This window comes from Meles meles, chromosome 19, assembly GCF_922984935.1.
Source record: "Meles meles chromosome 19, mMelMel3.1 paternal haplotype, whole genome shotgun sequence".
In the NCBI taxonomy this organism is placed as follows: Eukaryota; Metazoa; Chordata; class Mammalia; order Carnivora; family Mustelidae; genus Meles; species Meles meles.
The window spans coordinates 46035877-46053886 of NC_060084.1; the positions used below are offsets into that span (position 1 = coordinate 46035877).

General features: G+C 53.7%; 1 protein-coding gene across 10 annotated transcripts; it reads left to right on the forward strand.

Annotated features, from left to right (window-relative positions):
• Positions 1-52: 52 nt before the first annotated feature.
• On the forward strand, positions 53-17811 carry PLD3 (phospholipase D family member 3). Of its 10 annotated transcripts, none has more exons than XM_045989346.1 (14): positions 106-189; positions 8086-8221; positions 9309-9341; positions 10196-10328; positions 10435-10509; positions 10604-10746; positions 11232-11415; positions 12749-12869; positions 12961-13088; positions 14278-14478; positions 15766-15905; positions 16510-16675; positions 17104-17203; positions 17311-17811. In XM_045989346.1, the coding sequence occupies exons 4-14, from the start codon at positions 10302-10304 to the stop codon at positions 17496-17498; spliced, it is 1473 nt and encodes a 490-aa protein (XP_045845302.1). In that variant the 5' UTR covers positions 106-189; positions 8086-8221; positions 9309-9341; positions 10196-10301; the 3' UTR covers positions 17499-17811. The 10 variants fall into 10 exon arrangements, with proteins under 10 accessions (XP_045845308.1, XP_045845306.1, XP_045845303.1 ...); XM_045989345.1 differs by lacking the exon at positions 106-189 and adding an exon at positions 9478-9673; XM_045989351.1 differs by lacking the exon at positions 106-189 and adding an exon at positions 9478-9673 and having other exon boundaries at positions 10237-10328.
• Positions 17812-18010: the final 199 nt, after the last annotated feature.

Consider the following 18010-nt stretch of genomic DNA (forward strand, 5'->3'; position numbering starts at 1 on the left):
TCCCTCCATCCGCTTCCCTCCGCCCCGCGCTAGCGAGGAGTGCGGCCAATGAGAAACCCACATGCTTAGCCCCCGCCTTCCCGCAGTCCCGCCGAAGTGCGCCTGCGCGCGGCGGGGGTGGCCAGGCGGGGCTCCAGCCTGGAAGGTGCTTGCGGGGCTGGGTCCCGGAGTGGGAGACGTGGAGTGCAGGTACTGTGCGATCGGGGGCGCGGCGCCTCTGCTACCCTTTTCGTGTTGTCCTTCCCTCTGTAATGCATTTCTCCCCTTATGTCATCCAGTGTCTCTTTATGTAGCCATCCCTCCCCTTCTGTCGCATCCCGGTTGAATGGTCATCACCCCACTTCTGTCGCCATCACCCTACTTATGTCGCTGTCAACCCCCTTAATTCGCTTTCGTTCTAAGCCTCCTTAGAGGCTTGTCGCCTTACGTTGCAGCCTTTCCCCCTTTATGCCGCCATCGCCTTATGTCGCCTGCGCCCCTCTTTTGTTGCTATTTTTCCTTTATGTAGTCCTCACTTCTCATAAGTCGTCATCATACCCCCGTTCACCCGTACACACCTCCTGTCACCAAATCCTTAAATCGCAGTCACTTCCCTTACGTCATTTTCACCGTTCATATCTCCGTTCTCCCGTATCACCTTTGCTCCCGGCAGTCACCGTCTATGCCTACGCTCCTAGTTTTTCCCCGTAAGGAACTACTCTGCCCTCCAGTTGTTTTTTTCCCCTCCATGTCTCATCATTTTCCCGTGTCACCTCTCATATCCTCACCACCATATGGGGGCTACTAGAGCCGGTTTCCTGGGCTGTGCCAGACTCCCAGCTCTACTATGAAACCTCTGGGTAACCTTGACCACCTGATCACCCCTTTGCAATCTCAGCTTCCTCAGCTGTAAAATGCACACAAGGACACTTATGTCCAGGATGGTTGTGAGGATTCTGCCAGTTTATTCTTGTGATGTGTGCAGCTTGACGTGGTGATTTGGGCTAATCATGTTATTAACCATGTCACCCTCATCCTGAGGCAGTCACCTTCATCACATCTTCATTGTCACCCCCCCCAAGCTGCCCTCTTCATTTCCATGGCGTCTGTATGCTCCCCGTACCATGATACCCTCTGCCATGGCAACCACCCCACGCCACCCCACGTCACAGTCTCCATGTCCTCATCTCTGCCACGTCACCCCACCTGAGGGGGTGGGCCATCGGCCATCCCAAACCCTGCTCAGGTAAATACTTCATCCCTATCTCTCTACCTTGATGGATTGAGTGGTTCCCCCACCTACAAAATGAGAGTCCAGGAGTAGTGGGTGGTGGGGGGGACTAGCTAGCTTAGACCCAGATCCCCTTGACTTCTAGAATCCGGGGTACAGAGAGATGAGGCAGGTCCCAGCACACTTCAGTCAAACCTCAGCAACCCTGAATGCTTGGGTAGAGAGTTAAGTATCTTACTCACCTTGCCTTAGAGAGCCAGTGTGGACAGTGGTTAGCAATGGGTGTCTGGGATCTGGAACCCTGGCTCCAACCTTGGTTCTAGGACTTCGTACTTAAAAGAGTTGCATGGCCTCAAGAGGTGGCTTCACCTCCCTGTGCCTCAGTTGCTATATCTGCAATATGGGAATAAAAACACAAGTTGTTCATTCAATAAATATTTACTAGGCATGTTCTACATGCCCAACACTGTGCTAGGCCTGGGGGACACAGCAGTGAACCAAACAGACAGAGATCCCTGGCTTCATGGAGTTTACGTTCTAGCAGGGGTAAGAGACAACAAGCAAACAGGTAAGTAGATTGTATGATATGTCAGAAGAGGGATGGAAATACATGGTAAAGGTTACAGTGGTTTTTTTTTTAAAGATTTTATTTATTTGAGAGAGATCACAAGTAGGCAGAGAGAGAGAGAGAGAGAGAGAGAGGAAGGGAAGCAGGCTCCCTGCTGAGCATAGAGCCCGATGTGGGGCTGAAGGCAGAGGCTTTAACCCACTGAGCCACCGAGGCACCCCAAGGTTACAGTTTTAAATAAGGTGGTCAGGGAAGGTTTTCTGAGAGGGTGGTACATTTTTTTTTTAAGATTTTATTTATTTATTTGACAGACAGATCACAAGTAGGCAAAGAGAGAGAGAGAGAGGAGGAAGCAGGCTCCCTGCCGAGCAGAGAGCCCGATGCGGGGCTCAATCCCAGGACCCTGGGATCATGACCCGAGCCGAAGGCAGAGGCTTTAACCCACTGAGCCACCCTCAGGCGCCCCTGAGATGGTGGTACATTTGAACAAAGACTAGAAAGAAGGGAGAGAGTGATGTGACTCTATGGGGAAGAGCATTCTAGGCAGAGAAAACAGCAAATGCAAGGGCCCTGAGGTTGGGGCATGCATTGAATATTTCAGGAATAGCAAGGAAGCCAGTGAGGGAGGAGAGGGGTGGAGCGAGGTCAGAGGAGGGAGGGGGCAGATTGGCTGAACTCATGGGCCATGGAGAAGACTTTGGCTTTACCCTAAATGAGGCAGGAGCCACAGGAGGATTTGGGTAAGAGAGACTTAATCTGATGTGATATGAAACAGCAGCCCAGCTCCAGAACTTCTACCAAGGATGGATTGGCCAGAGCAGCCTGGTCAGAAGGAGAGCCAGAGCTGTCTTCTTAAAGCTGCACTCACATATCCTTTGTATTTGGAGAAAGCTTCCAACGTCCGTCTCAAAGACTGGGAGGAAGAGAAAGAGGAGATGTTGGGAGAGTCTTTGAGAAGCCAATGCCAATGAACCTCTGGGTTCAGGTGCTATGGGGGGCGGGGTGGGAGTGGCGGTGGCTGGCAGCCCCAGATCTGCAGATGATAAACAACAGGAGAGGCAGCTGTCTACACCCGGGACCCCGAGGCAGCTCGGGATCAAATCCTGGCTCCACCATTTCCTGGCTGTGTCCTTTTGTGCCCATGACTTGACCTCTCTGGGTCTTTAGTTTCCTTATGTTACACGGAGCTAAGAAAAGGACCGGTATGAGTAATTAAATACATAAAGTGCTTCCAGCAGCGCGTGGCTCAGTAAACGAGGAGCTCTGCCCTCTTCTGGGGAGGGAGCAGGGCAAGAAAAGACAGTCTGCCTTATTTTATGTTCATGAGCTGGTTTGACATCCTAGTGTCCCAGAACAGAACTGAGTTCTGGGTTCGAATTCTGTACCGACAGACTGACACCATACAGCCTGAGCAGAGAGTTCCCCAATCCCTACTGCCTCATCTGGAAAACAGAGCTAACACTACTTTGCCCCCCAGATGTGCGGTGGCGTGGTGTTATTTTTTTTTGAGCTGAGACATCAGCCATTTTCAATTGTGAGGCCACTCTGCCCCTCGCCTGCTTTATTTTTCTCCAAGGCGCATATTATGTTTCCCTCATGTATCTATTTTCTAACCCCCAAAGAATGTCATTTTTAATAGGATTTTTTTTTTTCTGTGTTGTGCTGTATTCCCAGTGTCTACACAGGCTTTCCCAACAAGTAGTCACTGGGCAAATAGTAGTTGAATGAACAGATGAGTGACGAGCACCTGCCATATGCTGTCCCTGTGCTGGGTGGTACTGGGCACACAGCGGTGATGGAGACAGCCCCGCCCTGGTGCCCTCATGGGATTCACAGTCCAGTGGGACAAACAGACTCATCACCAGGCAGTGCCAGTCCGGAGGACTGGGATTGGGGAAGTGTAGGCAGAAAGGTCAGGGCTGGGCTGGAAAAGCTCAGGGACTGTTGGAACCCAAAGGGGGGATTCTGGACCAGCCCAGGAGTCAGGAAGGGCTTCAGCACAGGAGCTGATAGGAATGAGCCACACGGAGAGAAGAGAAAGGTGTGGTGGGCAGGAGCAGCAGCTGTGAGAGTGTGTGGTGGTAAAAATGTGGTTTCAGTTCAAGGAACCGAAAGCTATTAAATATGGACGGGATCTAAAGGTCGGTGAGATGGTAAACTGAAGACATGTTATTAAGGGGAGATCATTCAGAGCTCTAGGAACCACAATGAAGAGCTGAGACTTTGTCCTGAGGACACCAGGGGCTGGTGGGGGACATAGGTTTTTGAGCAGGAGAGGAACAAGTTTGTCTCAGAGGGAGGGGGGCCTAGAAGGGTTGGGTGGAGGTTGGGAGCCAAAGGAGGTGGCAGAAGTGGGGACCCAGGTGGGAGAGGGCAGGTCAAGGCCACGGAAGGGAGAAAGAAAAGGGGTGTGTGGGAGGGACCCTTAGGAGGTCAAGTAGACAAGTTGTGGAGGGTCCAGGATGAGGCCCAGGGCTTCGGGACAATCATGGAGAGCTTTCTGGAAGAGGTGGCATAGCCCGAGACCTGTGGGACAGATAAGACAGCTATCCTTGAAGTGGGGACCAAAGAGAGGAACAGATTTGGGAGAGATTTTAAGGACAGTTGGGGACATGGTAGGTGTGAGGGGCTTGGGAATCCTTGGGGAGAAGCATTGTGAAGGCCATGGGACTTCCAAAGCTGAAGTTCAGGGAACAGGTGAGAGCTGGAGACAGCTTTGGGCCCCAGAGGACCTGGTAAGAAGTTTACCCTTTGCCCTGAGGGCAGTGGGGAGCCACAGAGGGGTTCTGAGCAGGGATGAAATAGCTTAGATTTTTGAGTTCCAACTCAGAAATATTCACCAATCATGATGTGGTTTCTTCTGTTGTTGTTTCGTTAGGTTTTTTTTTTTTACCTGTTTAATTGTTCTTCAGACTAAGCATCTTCTCTTCCTATGAAGGGCACCTTCAAGGGGTCCTTTGAAATAAAAGTTGTACTGCTAAAAACCAAACAAACAAACAAAGTCGATAAAACCAGTGCTCTGTTCTGTTTTCTGTGGACTTGAGCTCAGACAACTGATAGTTCAGTTCAAAATGGTTTGCACAATCAATTGAAAATTGGTTCCTTTTAAACACATTTCTGTTTTGAACCAGATGGAAGATCCATATGTAAATGTTTCCTATGGTGTCCTCTGTCTGGTGCTTCAGCAGCTCTCTCTGATGGCTTGAATCAACCTTAAATTGACCTTGAACTTTACTCTCAGGCCGAAAGGCCATAATCTACCTCCCCATCTGCTCTGGGCTTAGAGCACAGGCCGGTTATCACTGTGTATAAAACAAATGTCACTAGGTCTACAGAGACCTCTGTGAAAGTCTTTGCTCCAAGGTTTTCACTCTCCTGCTCCCATTCTTCTGTTTTCAGCAAACATTTATGGAGTGCTTAAGATGTGCTGGGCACCAGGGAGCAGAGAAATACACCAAACACAGACTTAGCTTTTTAAGGGACATATAAGTCTGTCCGCGATAAAAGTATGTATACAGTGCTAAGGGACACACAGATCTCACCAGCAAACTTGTTTCGGGGTTTGCTAATCTGCCTGTCTGCATGGATGGCTTCATTGACTCTTCCCAGCAAACATGAGGTTAATGTACTCATCTCCCCGTTGGTCTGAGGATGAAAGTAAGGCTCAGAGAAGGGAGCCTCTACTCATGGCTGAGATCAGAACCCAGGGTGGTAGGAATTCCGAGACCCCCACCTTTAAACCATTCAGAGATCCCTCAGCCTCTGCCCCATAGATGAGTAGGAGATGATCCCCATTCTATAGCTAGGCCCACAGGGCTCAGAGAAATAAAGCCCCACGCCTGAGGTAACTCAGTAAGAGTGACAGGTGGGATTTCAACCGTGGGTTCCGCGATCTAAAGCACTGCTATGAGGGAGGGATCACATCTCCGACTCCCAGCCAAGGGTGGGGTGTTCAGGGACCTGTGACCAGAACGTGTCTCAGAAACCCAGTGGGTTTTGCTTCCTCCTTTTCTGCGGGCTGTGGTATCACACCCCAAGGCAGGCAGCATGTAAGCCAAGGGGCCGGGCATATCCCCAGGGCTGGGAGGGCTGCGCTTGCTGGCAGAGATGCCTCCTGCCATCAAAGAAATAGAGCATAGGGACCAGCCTGGGCATTGCCCTGGAACCTCCAGGTTCCTGGGAATGCAGGAGCTGAGCTGAGGGAAATGCCTGCACCTGTCAGCCTGGCTCAATCAGTCCAGCTTTCCATGTCCACCTTCAATTTCACCTTGCCCTGTGCCCTCAAGGGACCTGGGGACCGGGATGCTGGATATGGAGGCCATAGTCTTTTTCTGGAAACTGATGTGGAGAAGGGGGCACTCCAGCTACGAGCCTGGGCCTCATAATTTCATTTCCAAAGAAGTCCTGTGTGCATTAAAAAAAAAAAGTACCTAGAAGCCTACGATGGAAAGCAAGCATCTTGCCTTGGGGGCAGGGGGGAGAAGGGTGCCTTTCTTTTTTCTTTCTCTTTCCTTTCTTCTTTTTTTGGGGGGGGGCTGTCAGGATCCTTAACACAATCACATTTATTGAGAAACTCTTGCGTGTCCATTCTATATGCTTAAAAGATATTAGTTCCTTTAGTTCAAAGGAGTCACTTCTCAAATTTTGTATATTCAAAACACACACACACACACACACACACACACACACACACGTGTCTCCCATGCAGCCAGAGGGAGCCGGCAGACACCTGTATTAGTTCCCTGTTGCTGCTATAACAGATCACAAACAGGGTGGCTTAAGACAAATGAAATTTATTCTCATGGTACTGGAGGCGGGATGTCCAAAATCAAGGTGTTGGTGGGGTCACCTCCCCTCCTGAGGCTCTGGGGGGGATTCCTGCCTCTCCCAGATTCTGATGGCTCTGCCTCCCTGGTCATGTGGCCTTCTCTGTTTCTTCTCTTCTGTCTCTAAGAGAAACCTGGCATTGGATTTCAAGCCCACCTAGATAACCCAGGATGATATCATCTCAAAATTCTTAATATAATTACATCTGCAAAGACCCTTTCTCCAGTCAAGTTCATGTTCACGAGTTCCAGAGATTATGGCCATGTTGGACGTATCTTTTTGAGGCCACCACTCAACCAACTGCAAAACCCAAGGCAGATCATGTCTCTGCTCTGCTCGGAACATGTCCTCCTCACTGCAGTTCAGGCAGCCCTGCACATCAGCTCTCTGACGAATCTCTCTTTTTTCCCCCCTACCCACCCCATGATAGACACATGGGCCTCCTTGCTCTTCCCTACCCACATCAGGCACATTCTAGCCTCAGGGCCTTTGCGTTGACTGTCCCTGCTGCTTGAAACACTCCTTAAGAAGTCCCTGTAGCTCTTTCCTTCCCCTCCTTGAAGTTTTTTTCCTCAGATATCCCCTTCTCAGCAAGGCTCTCCCAGACTTCCTTAATTTTTTTTTTAACTGAAGATTTTTTTTAAATTTATTCACTAGAGAGAGCAAGCTAGAGCACAAGTTGGGGTGGGGGGAGGCAGAAAGAGAGAAGCAGACTCCCCATTGAGCAGGACCCCAGGATCATGACTTAAGCCAAAGGCAGACGCTTCACCAACTGAGCCCTCCAGGCACCCCTCGACCTCCTTATTTAAAATTGCAAACAATTCCAACCCCACTCCTACCCCTGCCCTGCTTCTCTATAGCATTTATTACCTTCTAACATATAATTTACTTACCATCTCGTTTTTTGCCTGTCTTCCCTGGTGTCTGTTTTGTTCACAATGGTACTTCCAGTGCCTAAAACAAGACCTGGTACACAGATACTAAGTATGTGTAAAATTAATGAACAGCTTTATGGAAAGTAAGTACTGTTGTTACCATGCCCTTCTTACAGACAGGGAAACTAAGGCACGTTGTCATTTCTCAAGGTCAAACAGTCACATAAGGGCTGCGGCTCATATTCAAATCAGGCATCTGGTGCAGGACCGCAGGTATTAACAGCCTTGCAATCTATCCAGTCTAAACCGCTTCTCCAGCACGAGTTTTCTTTTTAAACACCTTAGAGGTATTTTGATAAAAAAATATAACAAGTTAAAGTTAAAAGCATTGTTACTAGCCCCGTAATCGCTATACAAGTTGGAAGCCAAAAGGTCGCTAACAATTTGGACAAACACCGTCTATCTTCTTCCTATTTTTGGTGTGTTAGTGGGCATCCCATCCCTCCCATCTCCATGCCCTACCTCTCCCTCCATTTTGCTCATTTTCTCTTTCCTAATTTTACATCACCTGCTGTTCCAACCACAGATTTTTGTTTGTTTTTAAGTACTCTCTACCCTCAATGTGGGGCTCGGGCCCACGACCCCGGAGACCAAGAGTCGCATGCTCTACCGACTGAACCAGCCAGGCGCCCCCCAACCCTGTATTCTTAAATAAAACATTTCTCACCAAGGCCTTCGCAGGTAAATAAAAGGCAAATGTTTCCTGCTCCGTACCTCCCCTCCCCCACCTAGCAACCCTGCGGTAGGCCACCTCTGAGACTTAGCTTCTGCTTCCCTTGCTGACCTCTCAATTCCAAATAACCTTGATCTGTTGCCACTTCTTGCTGGATCCAGTTGGCCCCTCCGCATTTGTTCCTCTACAGTAAGAGGAGGGGATCCAGCTCTGCTCTGCCCTTGCCGATCTGGGATCGGACTTTGTGGGGGAAGGGGTTTCCAAATTATCCTTTCAGATCTAGGCTGGATCTTCCGGTGAGGAGAGAACCTAGCTCCCTTTTGGAATTTTCTTTTTTTCGCCCTTCTTTTTTAAAATCACGGTAATGCCTGCGCATGCCGGTGGAACGCGGCGACACCTGTGTTGGCTTTATAATTATTCCTTAACCTGCGGGGTTTTTTTTTCCTCTGCTTTTCTGTAAGTCGCTTATATCGCACAATTTTAAAAAAGAAAATAGGCGTGCAAAAAAAAGCAGTCCTCATCCACCCCAGATCCCAGTCTCGAGGCAACCACTTCTGACGCTGTTGCTTCTCTCAGTGATCCAAGCCTTTTCTGCATTTATCTGTTGACTTCCTGCGTGGACGGAGGGGAGAGCGTGCCCCCCCCCCCCATTTTATGGGGGAAGGTGGGCGTGGAAGAGTTCTTTGATTCATTTCTCCAGCGGTGGTCTTAAATCCTGCTTGGGAGATATGAGATGGGAAATGGCAAATCTTGTTTATCCTTCCAGCCAGAGCCTGGACTTCAGAAGCCAAATTTTTAAAATCCCTATCAAAATATCAGTTGGCTTTTTTAAAGAAATCAAATACTGTTATCCAAACAGACTCCAACAGAGAACCCACCGTCTCCTTCCGCCACCTTGCTCTTCGCCGCCCCCGCCACCCCGTAGCTTGGGTTGTGTCTTCTGCTGACTTTATTCTCTCCATCTAGAAATCCTATCTTTCAACCCTGAGCTCTCCATTTTATTTTATAAGGCTTTTAAAAAATTTTTTTGAGTATAGTTAACATTTCCTTTATACGTTTTTTAACGATTAATTTTATTTATTTATTTTTGACTAGGTAATACATGCCCATGGTACAAAAATTCACAAGGTTTGTAGACAAGAAAGACGGGGAGTTCCTTTTTCTCTTTACCCGCAGCCTCCCTACCCCACACTGGGGCTCTATGGTGGGGTGGAGGGGTGGCAAAGCCCATCCCCCAGCCACGTACTCTACCCACCCCGGCCAGGTTGACGCGACCGTATCTGGGGGACCCGGGCCCCCCTTTTCCCTGCGGCGAGCCGAGGCGGCCTGCGCACTGCGCACACTCCCCGCTGCAGCGGGCGGAGCTCCGTCTGGCCCCGCCCCCTCCGTCCTCCCGCCCCTGCTCAGCCTGTTGGGGCAGTAGCTGGGGCCCCGCGGAGGTAGCAGCTGCCGCCAGCGGGGTAAGACCGAGTCCCCTCCGGGGTAAGGTGGAGGAAGACGGCTAGGGTGATGGGCTGGGGACTGGTGGTGAGGCCCCGATAGTCGCGGGCTCCCAGCTTGACCTGTCTGGTGGGTACCTGTGGGTGATGGCAGGGCAGCCACCTGGAAAATGCTCCCTGGGTGGTCTCCGGGTGGTGAAAAGCCAGGCAAAGATTTGGGGCTCCGCTGACCCCGTCCACAGTTGTCTTTTGGGGAATGTCTAGATGAGCGCTCGGAGAAGCGAAGATGCTAATGAGCAGCATGAGCGTTAATGAGGAGCAGCGTGGGCGCTGGGAGGAGGGGCAGGGTGGGCAGCATAGACTGATGGGAAGACAGCTAGACGTTAGACCTTGAGGGATTTCGAAATCCCTGCTGACCAGCGGTCAGCTTCCTCCTTTTGGGGTGGCGGGCCCCATGCCAATGGCCCCCGTGATCGCAGACAAGGAGACCCAGTGGATCCCATGAGCCCAAGACTAATCTGGTTTCCGTGATGTTCCCCTAAGGCCCAGAGCACCCCCACAGTGCCAGCTTTTGTTCCCCACAGTTTGGAGACCCTGACACACCCACTTTCCTGCCTGGTCTCGTCGTGTCCCCCGGCTGCCTGGCAAGATGAAGCCTAAACTGATGTACCAGGAGGTAGGTGGACCTGGGTAGGAGCCCAGTGGGATGGGGCTGGGTTCAGTGGAGGGCAGACACCCCGTCAAGCTGCCCTTTCACCCCCTCTACCATCCCCATCCCCCAGCTGAAGGTGCCGGCGGAGGAACCTGCCAGCGAGCTGCCCATGAACGAGATCGAGGCTTGGAAGGCTGCAGAGAAGGTAGGAACCCACCACCACCCCCTGCCTGTCTCCAGCATGGGCTGGGCTGCCCGCCATGGGCTGGCTCACCACCGCCTCCTCCTCCTCTCCCCAGAAAGCCCGTTGGGTCCTGCTAGTCCTCATCCTGGCAGTTGTGGGCTTCGGTGCCCTGATGACTCAGCTGTTTCTATGGGAATACGGCGACTTGCATCTCTTTGGACCCAACCAGCGCCCAGCCCCCTGCTATGACCCCTGCGAGTAAGTTGGGGAGGGGGACCTTGGAGGGTTGGGGAGGAGCCTTCTCAACCCTCCCACGAGGACACTTACACACTGGGCAGGGCCTGCACGGAGCCACACCCACTCCCTATGCCAGTCAGAGGTGATCACAGCTGCCCAAGTGCCCTGTCACAGGGGCTTCCCTCCATCCGCAGCCCCTTCCCCCAACACTGTTCCCATGACAGCCGCAGCGGCATCTTCTGTCCAGATCTGTGAACAGACAGGCACACACAGACACAGCTTCTTCCATCACATTTGTGGACAGACACATACACACACACACACACACACATAGGTTTCTACGTACACGGTCTTCCTTCTGTATGTCTGGACAGACAGATACACAGAGAGTCTTGAATATGAGCACACACAGACAATATCGTCTTCCATCCTCTGTGGGCAGACATAGGTTCCAGCCGGTTGTCTCTGGCCCCCTGTGGCTGATACCACCCTCCCTCACCCCCCAGAGCAGTGCTGGTAGAGAGCATTCCCGAAGGTCTGGACTTCCCCAATGCCTCCACGGGCAACCCCTCCACCAGCCAGGCCTGGCTGGGCCTGCTCGCCAGTGCTCACAGCACTCTGGATATCGCCTCCTTCTACTGGACCCTCACCAACAATGACACTCACACTCAGGAGCCCTCTGCCCAGCAGGTACTTGGTAACCTGGGCCCTGGCTGGGGGGGGGGGTGAGGGAGTGAAGAGGGCACCCCAGCAGCCTGGGACATGGGTGGGCACGTCTCACACAGCGAGTGGGACACAGGTGATTGAAAGCAACTGTCTTTACATGGTCCCCTGGACCGGAAGCGTTTATCACCGTCATCTGGAAGCCTCTGAATGTCAGGTTGTGGGTTTGCCTACAAGGAATTAGGCTGACTGATGTCACTCCCCCACAAACTGCCCCAAACCCTGTCGTCCAAAGAAATGGAAGGAGCAGAGTGAATAACAGCCCAGCCTCAAGCCAGCCTATCACCGCACAGCTGGGCGGTGACGTTGGGCAGGTCTCCTCACCCCCTCAGCCCTCAGTTTCCTGATCTGTAGAATGGGGCCAATGCATAGCCGTTGCTCTTCTGAGAAGAAGACAGGCCCATCCGTGCAGATCCCCACGCAGCATGTGACATGGTCAGAGCATTCGCTTTATATCCTCGTTACAGTGTACAGGCATGCTTTTAAAAAAAACAGAAAACTAACCTCTTCCTTGCAAAACACGCTGAAATTGTCCCTCCTTTTATCTTCCCCCTGCTATGTCTTTTTGTCAGAAGTGGAGTTAACATTTAGTAAAACTGTGGGTCTCCCTGAGCACTGCCTAAAAAAAATATAATTACAGAAGTAAAAATGATAGGCCTGCCTACTCTCTGCTGGGTCCCACTGGAGCGGCTCAAAGCACAAAGCATGACCATAGGGAACCAGTGAGTGAGTTCAAATCCCACGTTGCCCCTGAGTTCTCCAGTGCCCCATTTTCTCCTCCACACCTTGAGGATTATACTCAGCCCTGCCCCATCCATGAGAGTGGTGAGAAATCGGTGAGTTCAGAGGAGTAGGGGCTTAGAATGGGGCCAGGTTACAGGAGGAGACAGGGAGCCCTTGGCTGTTACTGGCCTCATCAAGCCTCAGCTATCCCTTCCTGGCCCCTCCAGCCTGTGCCGTGCCTCCCAATATCCTGCAAGGTGCTTGAAGGCCCCTGCAGTGCCGGGCATTGATGCTTCCAAGGCAGGATCTTGGGAAGGTCCCTGGCAGAACAGGAGTGGCTGGGAGGCCCTGGCAGGGCCCAGAGCCCCAGTAATTAAAAGAGATGAAAGGTTTTAAGAGCCTCTAAAGCCATCCCTCGGAGTGCTGGCGAGTGGAAAGCCTGTTCACTCCTGATTGGAAGTGAATCAGCTTCCAAAGGAAGCTTCCAAAGGAAGACAGCCTTTTTTGGGGTAGCGGGGCTACCTGGGGTTAGAGAGCTGGCTGGCCCAGCCCCCCAGAAGCTATCCTGTCTCTGCAGGGTGAGGAGGTCCTCCGGCAGCTACAGACCCTGGCCCCTCAAGGTGTGAAGGTCCGCATTACCGTGAGCAAACCCAATGGGCCCCAGCCACAGGCCGACCTGCAGGCACTGCTACAAAGTGGTGAGCTGGGCGGGGCAGCTGGGGGTGGGGGGTGGGGGCTGGGAGGCGGGGCTTGGCCCCTGGGCTGGTCCTGAAGTGCTGTTTGTCCCAGGTGCCCAGGTGCGCATGGTGGATATGCAGAAGCTGACCCATGGCGTCCTGCACACCAAGTTCTGGGTGGTGGACCAGACCCACTTCTATATAGGCAGTGCCAACATGGACTGGCGCTCCCTGACTCAGGTCTGGCTGCACCCTGCCCAGCTGCCCTCCCTGACGGCTCCCTGCCGCACGGGCCCCCAGCCTCCACCCGCACCCCTTTTCAATCCCAGAGCCTTCTCTGGCCAGTCTCTGAAGTGGCTTCCTTCCTCCCTCCCGCATGGGCTGGCTCATTGCCACGCCCCCAACCCAGAAAGCCCTTTGGGCCCTGCTGGTCCTCATCCTGGCGGTTGGGGGCTTCAGTGCCCTGATGAGTCAGCTGTTTCTATGGGAATATGGCGAATATGGAGACTTGCATCTCTTTGGGGTGCCTCCCCTCAAATCCAGCCTTTCCCTGCTCTTAGAAGCCTGGGGTTTGCTCTGATCCCTGATGACAGCTGCCAGCCCCACTACAAGGCATTCAAGGCCCTGTCCACTGATTGGCCCTTCATTATTCAGTTCCTTGAGTGCCTGCTCTAAGCCCAAGCCTGTCCCGGGGGATGCTGAGGACATGGTGGTAAGCGATGGGAACTGCCAGTCCAGTGTGGTGACGGGCTGGTCACCTGGGTGAGGGCCAGGATGGGGGACCCAGGCCAGAGTATCAGAAAATGTCTTCCAAAGAAGGAGACAACTCACAGGACACTTGAAGCAGGATTGGCACAAGACAGGAAAGAAGGTACAGCTTAGGTAGTGATCATTTATAGACTCAATAAATATTTCTAACCAGCTCTTGTGAGGAGATGCTGAAGACAAAGCCATGGCTAAGACATCCCCAGTGCCTGCCTTCCTGGTCCAGTGTCACCAGAGACAGACTTGAGGGAAACCCAAGGGAACGTGAAAGCCCAGAGGAATGCCTGACACAGGTGGGGCAGTCCAGAGAGGCTTCCTGGAGGAGGAGGCTGTCAGCCGAGACCGAAGAATGAGTTGGAGCTTGTTCTGTGGAGGGTAGAAGCAACAGCATATGAGAAGGTTCAGGAAACCTGGCTCTTTAGAATAACCAAATGACTTTCATCAAAAGTTGGCAAGACTTTAGCCTCGAGTCAAGTTCATGCCCATCCCAGGACTTAGTTCTGGTGGTGGTGGCAGGGGGTGGGGGGACAGGGAACTGAGGGACAGATAAGATAGGGGGAGATTGAGGGGCCAGGGACAGAAAGGGGGGCGGGAAGCTGTAGGTGTTCATGTCACCCGTGGGCACCAGGCCACCACCCCAAGGTTCAGCACCGCCCTCCCGCAGGTCAAGGAGCTGGGAGTGGTCATGTACAACTGCAGCTGCCTAGCTCGAGACCTGACCAAGATCTTCGAGGCCTACTGGTACCTGGGCCAGGCGGGCAGCTCCATCCCGGCCACCTGGCCCCGGCCCTATGACACCCGCTACAATCAGGAGACACCAATGGAGATCTGTCTCAATGGAACCCCTGCTCTGGCCTACTTGGCGGTGAGTCTTTAGGTGGAAGGGGCTGGGCCACTCACGGTCTCTGTCCAGCCCCATCCAGTGATGCAGGAAGGGGGGCGGGAAGAGGGTCCCAACCCCTCACTTCTGTTCAGTCTGCTTGGTCTGGGGCCAAGGCTATGTCCCGACCTCCCCAGGCCTCAGTGTCCTCTCCATGGTGGCCATCATAATTATCTGCAACTTTAGGGCTATTGGGGAAGTCCAGCTGGGGTTTATGCACACTGAGCCCCTATGGGAGCCCTACACTATCAAGCAGTCCAGTAGAGCTACGTTCGGTTCTTTGCCTTTACAAATCAGTTGAAATTAAACATGCTCAAAGTTCAGTTCTGGAATTGCACAGACACACATTTCAGGTGCTGGGTAGGCCCAGGGAGCAAACGGCTGCCATGTTGAATGGTGCAGCCATAGAACATTTCTGCCACCGTGGAAAGTGCTCTTGCCTGTGGCAGATACTGAGCTCTGGGACCAAGGCACTGCTGTTTGCAGCTCTTGATATCGCCCCCGTTTAGAGTGGCCCATCTGGGTCCCCTTCCGTCCCCTTCTGCACCAGTCACCTGGCCAACCCCAGGGTCATTGGGGAGGGCCCCAGAAAGGCCTGGACGCAGGGACACGTGGTTTGTTGGGGTCCTTTGCTCCATTGGTCTCGCACAGAAGGCTAAGGGTTCCCCATGGCTACTTCCCCTTCAGAGCTTGAGTTTGCTCCATCTGTCACGAGGAGGAAGGGAAGCGGGTAAAAGGCCTGGTGTTGAATGGCACATAAGAAGTGTCATCTGTGTGGGCTGTGAGCAAGTCGGGGACACGGATGATTACAGGAGAAGTCCTTAAACCTGAACATGCCTCAGAAGCATGAGGAGGGCTGGTTAAAACCCAGATTCCTGAGCCCCACCCCTGCACCCTGGTTCAGTAGGCAGTGTACGGCGAAGCCCCCAAATTTGCAAATTTAACAAGTTCCAGATGATGCCATTGCTGCTGGACCAGAGCCCTTATGTCTAGAACCCCTGTGTTAGAGCAAACATTCTGGAATCAAGCAGCCTGGGTGCAAATCCTGGCTCCATTTGTCGGCTGTGTGACCTTAGGGAAGCTACTAACCCTCTCTGAGCCTCAGCTTCCTTGCCTGTAAGACGGATATGGCAATTACCCCTCCCCTTCACGGAAGCTGTAGGATTCAGCGAGACCCACAGGACCGGCTTGAGACAAACTGTGCGTTCATGGGGTCTGCGATGATGGCACCCTTAGCAGGCACGTGTCTTTGACTGTCCCCTCACCCCCCAGAGTGCGCCCCCACCACTGTGTCCCAGTGGGCGCACCCCAGATCTGAAGGCCCTGCTCAACGTAGTGGACAACGCCCGGAGTTTTATCTACGTCGCGGTCATGAACTACCTGCCGACCATGGAGTTCTCCCACCCGCGCAGGTACAGCGGCCTTGCGGATGGGGTTCGGGGCAGGGACCCACCGTGAGCAGGAGAGGGAGTGACCAGGCCAGAAAGCAGGCAGGACCAAGGCAAAGGGACAGATGGTGGGAAGCCACAGGGAGAGGCAGAGGAGACGGGGAGAGGGGGTCTAAGCCCTTGAGATGGGGCCTGGGTGGCTCAGTGGGTTAAAGCCTCTGCCTTCGCCTAGGGTCATGATCCCAGGGTCCTGGGATCGAGCCCCGCATCAGGCTCTCTGCTCCATGAGGAGCCTGCTTCCTTTCCTCTCTCTCTGCCTGCCTCTCTGCCTACTTGTGATCTCTGTCTGTCAAATAAATAAATAATCTTTTAAAAAATAAATAAATAAATAAATAAACCCTTGAGACAGAAAGTGGGGACAGAGAAAAGGCTGAGAATCCTGGGGTTGGGGGCGGGGCCGGGGGGTATGGGCTGGAGACAGGATGAGTGGCTTGGGGGCAGGACTGGGAGCCAGGAGTAGGGCTGTCTTGGGGCTTAAGGGTACCTAGAAGCTAGAGCAGGCTCTCTGAAGCTCAGGAGAAGACCTTAAGTAAAGCTGCCCTCCAAATCCTCCACCCCCGTCCCCAAGGTTCTGGCCCGCAATCGACGACGGGCTGCGGCGGGCTGCCTATGAGCGGGGCGTCAAGGTTCGCCTGCTGATCAGCTGCTGGGGACACTCTGAGCCGTCCATGCGGGCCTTCCTGCTCTCCCTGGCCGCCCTGCGTGACAACCACACCCACTCTGATGTCCAGGTGGTAAGCACCCACCAAACACCCAGCCCCCAGCCCTAGTGCCGGACGACACTGAAGGCGCAGCCCTCGTGGGGCTCACCTGTCACCTGAGGGATGGGGCCGTGCCACAACAGGGAGATCCCGAGTCGGGGCAGGATGGTGGGGCCCAAGGAGAGGGGGCAGGGCCCTGACGGAGGTGGCATCGTGGCCAGAATAGGGGGACCCAGAGGAAGCCTCTACCCCAGCCTGGGGGAGGGGATCGAAGAGGACTTTCTGGAAAGGGGGACATTGGAGCGAGACCTAAGGGACAGATAGGAGCCACACGAAAAGGAATGACAAGGGAGGCAGCTGGGTCTCCCCTTTCAGCGGGTGTTACTGATAGCCCAGCCACTGGGGCTTCTGCACACCCTCCCTGCAGCTCACGCTCCTTCCTTTTCTGCCCGCCCCCTCAGAAACTCTTCGTGGTCCCCGCGGATGAGAGCCAGGCCCGAATCCCGTATGCCCGCGTCAACCACAATAAGTACATGGTGACCGAACGGGCCACCTATATTGGTGAGTGTCCCAAGCGCCCCCAGAGGGACAGGATGGGAAGCAGAGCACAGCTCTGGGCTCTGACTCTCTGACCGCCCCCCCCATCCCCGCCGTCACCCCCACCCCAGGAACCTCCAACTGGTCCGGCAGCTACTTCACGGAGACGGCGGGCACCTCGCTGCTGGTGACACAGAATGGGCGGGGCGGCCTGAGGAGCCAGCTGGAAGCGGTTTTCCTGAGGGACTGGGACTCCCCATACAGCCATGACCTTGACACCTCAGCCAACAGTGTGGGCAATGCCTGTCGCCTGCTGTGAGGCCCTGGTCGGCCAGACAGGCCGAGGCCTGCACGGCCCCTGCGGACCCAGATGTCCTGGGTCCTGGCCCCTGTCCCCGTGCCCCCGCTTCTGTGTGCCCCATCGTGGCTCCACTGGCTCTCTCCCTTGCTCTCCCACCTCTATCTCGGTCCCTGCCGGCCTGATGCTGCGGCCCCGGGACCCAGCCCAGCTGGGGGAGGGATCAGCCCCCAAAGAAATGGGGGTGCATGCTGGGCCTGGCCCCCTGGCCCACCCCCCTTTCCAGGGCAAAGAGGGCTCCAGGTTATAATAAGAAGTAAATAACTTGTCTGTACAGCCCGTGCCGGACCTGAGTGATATGAAGTGGGGCGTTGGGGTAGGGCACAGCCGGCATGCCCCTCTTTTGGAGACCTGGTGTTGGCAGAAACCTGGCATATTACCAGCGTGGTTTGGCAGGTCCTGAGCCTACAGCAGTGCTGGGCCCTTAGCATGGATTTGACATGTGCTGAGCACACAGCATGGGACTGGTGTGT

Bases quoted from the DNA above. Each gene is read 5' to 3' on its own strand.
- PLD3 (XM_045989352.1), top strand. From the start codon at position 10,302: ATGAAGCCTAAACTGATGTACCAGGAG. The intron at 10,329-10,434 runs GTAGGTGGACCT...CCCATCCCCCAG, and splicing joins CTAAACTGATGTACCAGGAG to CTGAAGGTGCCGGCGGAGGA. The intron at 17,204-17,310 runs GTGAGTGTCCCA...CCCCCACCCCAG, and splicing joins CGAACGGGCCACCTATATTG to GAACCTCCAACTGGTCCGGC.